Below are 5,375 nucleotides of genomic sequence, written 5' to 3'. Positions count from 1 at the left end.
ACACTTATTCAGGACCAGCAATACCCACTGAGGTCATGGGGACACATACATAAAGACAGAAGTTACCAGAAGAGGAGTAAAGACATCTGCTGAGGGCAAAGGACATATTCTAAGCAGGTGGCTAAGGACCAGGGCCACCTGCTGAGGGCATGGGGACATCTACAAAGGACACAGGACACATGCAGAGGTTCTGGGATACCTGCTAAAGTCACAGGACACCAGCTAAGAGTCAGGGCCACCTGTTGAGGACCAGGGCCACCTGAGAAGGGAAGGGGAACATCTGCCAATGAAATGGAGATATCTTCTGACCCCATAAGACACCTGCTGACAGCAAAGGACTGTGGTGAAACATAGAAGCCAGGCAATAGTGGCACACACCTTTCTTTAATCAGGATCTCTGTGAGCTCAAAGCCACCCTGGACTATATGAGATTGACTCAGTCTAGGAGAGAAACAGAGCCAGGCTGTGGTGGCTCACACTGTTAATCCTGGCACTAGGAAAGTTGAGACAAGAAATGATATAGGTGGGTGGAGACAGGTATGCAAGCAAGGCCTTTGGGCTGAGGAAAGCTGTTCAGGCTGAGGGGTCCTAGAGGTAAGAGGTGGCTTGTTCCTTTGTCTCTCTGATCTTTCAGCTTTCACTCCAATACCAGGCTCCAGGGTTTTTATTATAAGACCATTTAGCAGTTTTTGTTACAAAGGACACCTGCAGAAAGGCAGGCCCACCTGCTGAGGGGCAGAGTCACCTATAGAAGCACAGGACACCTACAGAGGACACAGGATACCTCCAGAGGTGCAGGGTCATCTGCTGAGGGGCAGGGTCACATCATGAAGACACAGAACACCTGCAGAAGGGCAGGGTCACCTGCTAAGGACACTGGACAGCTGCAGAGGGCATGGGGACACCTGCCAAGGGCCAGAGCCACTTACTGACAGATTTGGACACCTGTTGAGGGCCCAGAACATGTGGTAAGGAAAAGAAACACTTGCTGAGGACACCTAGAGAGGGGCAGGGTCACCTGGGAAGGCACAGGACACCTACTGAGAAGCAGGGCCACCAGCTGAAGACCAGGTCCCTGTGCTGAGGACCAGGGCCACCTGCTGAGAACCAGGGCCACCTGGTGACGACCAGTGCCACCTTATGAGGGTGTGGGGACACCTACAGTGGACACAAGACATACAGAGGGCCTGGGACAACTGCTGAAGGCAAAGGACGCCTACAGAGGATACTTCCAGAGGGGCAGGATCACCTGCTGAGTGGCCGGGCCACATGCTGAGGACACAGAATATCTTTAAGGGGCCTGGCCATGTGCTGAGGTACAGGGCCACCTGTAAAAGGCAGAGAATGACTATTACATGTCAGGGCCACCTGCAGAAGACCAGAGCCACGTGGTGAGGGGAAGGAATAAAGTTTGAGGGCAGAGGACACCTGGTGAGAGGCACAGGCACCTGGTGAGGGCACAGGACACATTTAAGGAGCAGGGACACTTATTCAGGACTAGAACCACTCACTGAGTTCATGGGGACACATACATAAAGACAGAAGACACCAGAAGAGGGATAAGGGCATCTGCTGAGGGCAAAGGACACATTCTAAGAGGCAGGGCCACCTGCTGAGGGCAAGGGGACATCTACAGAGGACACAGGACACCTTCACATGGACAGGGAACCTGCAGAGGGTACAGACACCCAAGTGTCTCCTGCTGCACACAGGTATCTCCTGCTGTATGCAGGTTCTCCTCCTGCTGCACACAGGGGTCTCCTGCTGTATACAGGGTCTCCTGCTGCATACAGTGGTCTCCTGCTGTATACAAGGTTCTGTTGCACACAGGCATCTCCTGCTGTGTACAGCAGCCTCCTGTTGTACCACCAGGGGCCCCTATCCAGGAGGGCCTCCTGTCGCCCTGGCTGAGGCTGCCAAGCCGCTCCCTGGGGTGCAGTCCCCAGAGGAACAGCACCGCCCTCCAGCACAGGCCTAGGCAGAGGACACAGGGAGGGTGGGGAGGCAGGGAGTGGCGGTCGCCACCCAGCCTGGGGCCCCTGAAGATTCTCACCTGGTGACATCTGTGAACTGAGAGGCCACCAGAGTCCCAGCAGGGAGCCACAGGTAGCTGGGGAGGTGGGGGGTTCCAGCCTCAGACTGTCCCAAGTCCCGGTGCTGACTCAGGGAAGGAGTGCGGGGGAGGGGGGCGGCAGGCTGTCCCGGGTTCCAGGTGCTGACTTGGCGTGGGAAGCGAGCCCCAGGCTGTCCCGGGTCCCGTGATTACTCAGATCAGCAGTGCGAACCCCAGGCAGTCCTGGTGCTGACTTGGGGTGGGAGGCGAGCCCCAGGCTGTCCCTGGTCCGGGTGCTGACTCTCTCCCCGCAGATGTCACCGCCCCCTCCCACTCCCTGCAGCATGGCGTCACCCAGGCCCCACATCCAGGCCATAGTCACTGAGAGGCACCGGATGGGCGAGTGTCCTGTGTGGGAGGAGGCCACAGGGCAGCTAGTCTACGTGGACATCCTTGAGCAGACGGTGTGCCGCTGGGGCCGGCACAGCGAGCAGGTGCAGACGGTGCGGCTGGTTGAGCAGGGGACGGTTGTGGGGCGGGGAGGGGAGAGTTGGGGGGAGACCGTGGGGGGTCCTGAGCCTGGGGGAGCGGGCACGTTCCCCCAGGAGACCCCGTGGGCTGCGAGGCGTTCCCTGACCAGGACGGCTACGTGGGGGGCAGAGCCGGTCACCCCAGTAACGCCCCCCTTGTCCCCCTCCAGGAGACCCTGTGGGCTGCGTGGCCCTGCGCGACAAGGACCCGGGCAGCTACGTGGTGGCCGCGGGCACCCGCGTGGGGCTGCTCGACTGGGACTCGCAGGACGTGCAGTGCGTGGCACAGCTGGACGGACAGACGCCTGGCATCCGGGTCAATGACGGCAAGGTGGACCCCGCTGGGCGCTTCATGATAGGTGACATGGGGTCACCATGACCTCTCCATGTGACCATGTTTTATCCGTGTGACCTTGACCCCTGACCCCGCCCTCTGACCCCGCAGGCACCATGCCGGAGCCCCTGGCCCCAGGGGTGTGGGAACCTGCGCAGGGCGCCCTCTACTCGCTCCATGGGGATCACGCGGTGCGGAAGCTCGCTGACCGGCTGGGCATCTCCAACGGGCTGGACTGGTCACCTGACCAGCGCATGTTCTACCACGTGGACAGCCTGGACTACGCCGTGTATGTGTATGACTATGACGTGCAGGCGGACCATCGGTGAGCGTGGGAACACGTGGGTGACATGAGGACACGGGACCCACGGGGAGGGGGTACAGGGTCGACTCTTGTCCCCATGTCCCTTCTCCCCAGTGTCCCCTAGAGCCCCTCTCCTCACTTCTCCCTCCCGGACCGTCCATGCGTGTCCATTTTCCCGCACGTCAGTGTCCCGTGATACTCCCCCCCAGTGTGTCCCATGTCCTCACATGTCCCCATGTCCCGTGTCACTTCTGTCCCCATGTGTCACGTGCCCCCCCCAGCGCCCACACGTGTCCGTGTCTCATGTCCTCAGAGAACCGCCAGCTCCTGCTCCAGCTGCCACGGGGCGGGGCGATGCCCGACGGGCTGTGCGTGGACAGCGCAGGGTCGCTGTGGGTGGCGTGCATCGATGGGGGTCGCGTGATCCGCGTGGATCCGCACACGGGTGCGTGAAGTCAGGGAGTGTGGGTCGAGGTGTCGCGGCGGGGTCACGGTGTGAGGTCATGGCGTGCTGCAGGGGTTACAGTACGTGACGTCAGGGCGTGCAGTGTAGTGCGTGGGAACTTTGGAATTCCCCGTGTCCCGCGTCACTTCCTGCTGACCCCCCCAGGGTCACGCGTGGGAACCCTGGAATTCCCCGTGTCCCGAGTCACTTCCTGCTGCTTCGGTGGCGCTGACTACGCGGATCTCTTTGTGACGTCAGCGGCGGACGGGCTGAGCGCGGAGCAGCTGCGGGGGGGGGGGGGGCCCCCCCGCAGGCAGGTCACGTGTTCAAGGTGGGAGTGTGTGGGGTCACGTGTCCAAAGTAGGGGCCGTGGGAGAGGGGCTGTGTCCCAGCATGTCCCACGGCCGTGGGGGGTGGGTCACAAGCTGTGGGAATCTCCCTCATGACGTCAGGCCCTGCCCCTCCCCCAAGTCTCCGGCCTGGGCGTTCACGGATGCGCGTGTTTCCCCTTCATAGGCTGAGGCCAAGTCCTGTCCAGGTGGCCCCCGTGACCCCCGTGACCCCTGCGAACCCCCGTGACTCCCATGTCCCCCATGACCCCCCATCATAAATCCTGCTGTGACATGTGTTTCCACGAGTGTCCGTGTCTGTGGGGTCAAGGGTCATGGGGTCACTGCAGACCACGGAGAGGACTGAGCCGAGTCCTGATGCTAAGTACATAGTACACAGAACCTGGGGTCTGAGGACTCAGCACAGCACTGTACACAGCCAAGTACTCAGGAGGACTTAGACAAGCAATGCACAGACTGGAATAGAAACTGAGTCCATCCTGTTCTGCAGCACAGCACTCATGCTGAGTACACAGTACCCAGGGTCCAAGTACTCAGCACAGCACTTGTGCTAAGTATATACAGTACACAGCAAGGACTTAGACAAGCACTCACACACAGGAAACAGATGAGCGGGGCCATCCTGTTCAGCGGGTTCAGCAGGTACTCAGCACAGCACTCATACACAGTACACACCTAACTACTCACGAGGTCTTAGACCAACAATGCGCCGCTCTTCAACCTTCTTAGTTTTCAGACTGAGACAAGCACTCACAGCTCTTCAGCCTTTTCGGGTTTTCAGTCAAATTGTGCATCTGATACCATGAAGGTGATTACAAGGGGTGACTCACGTGGTTACCGGGGTCACGGGGTCGTCAGCTCTGGGGAGGTGGCCCGGGCCCAAGTGCAGATCAAACACTCCAAACACAGTTGCGACACTGTTGTCCCCCTGTCGTCTCCCCCACGTGTCCCCTCCCCACCGTGTCCCCCTCCCCATGTCCCCCTCCCCCGTGTTCCCCCCAGTCTCCCCCGTGTCCCTCTCCCCCGTGTTCCCCCAGTTTCCCCCGTGTCCCCCTCCCCCTGTGTCCCCCCCCGTCCACCTCTCCCCCGTGTCCCCCCAGTCTCCCCCATCTCTTCCCCCTCTGTGTCCACCCCCACTTCCCACCCCCACGGGATCCCCAGGACTCAGCTAGGAGCAGAGAGGTTAGAGGGTTAGAATAGTCACAGCGGGTCACAGCCAGTCAGACCCCCGACCGTGACCAGGACAGAGCAGGGGCGGGAGGGACTGATGTCACCCCGGGGGCCAGGCAGGGCGGCGCTGACGTCACAGCTCAGCACACAGCTTTCGCGGCCACCACGCCCCCCCACATCGAGGGGACG

The 5,375-nt window shown here is 60.5% G+C and overlaps 1 protein-coding gene across 1 annotated transcript; it reads left to right on the top strand.

Moving 5' to 3' along the window:
- Positions 1 to 2,510: 2,510 nt before the first annotated feature.
- On the top strand, positions 2,511 to 4,258 carry LOC118580347 (regucalcin-like; the record flags this gene model as incomplete). Its single annotated transcript, XM_036182000.1, has 5 exons — positions 2,511 to 2,556; positions 2,754 to 2,942; positions 3,029 to 3,242; positions 3,275 to 3,666; positions 3,832 to 4,258. Coding segments are annotated over 5 exons (1,122 nt in total), but the record flags the coding sequence as incomplete, so codon positions are not given.
- Positions 4,259 to 5,375: the final 1,117 nt, after the last annotated feature.

This window comes from Onychomys torridus, chromosome 3 (assembly GCF_903995425.1).
Source record: "Onychomys torridus chromosome 3, mOncTor1.1, whole genome shotgun sequence".
NCBI lineage: Eukaryota > Metazoa > Chordata > Mammalia > Rodentia > Cricetidae > Onychomys > Onychomys torridus.
The sequence above is the reverse complement of the archived record's forward strand: the minus strand, read 5'-3'. Positions and strand labels throughout refer to the sequence as shown.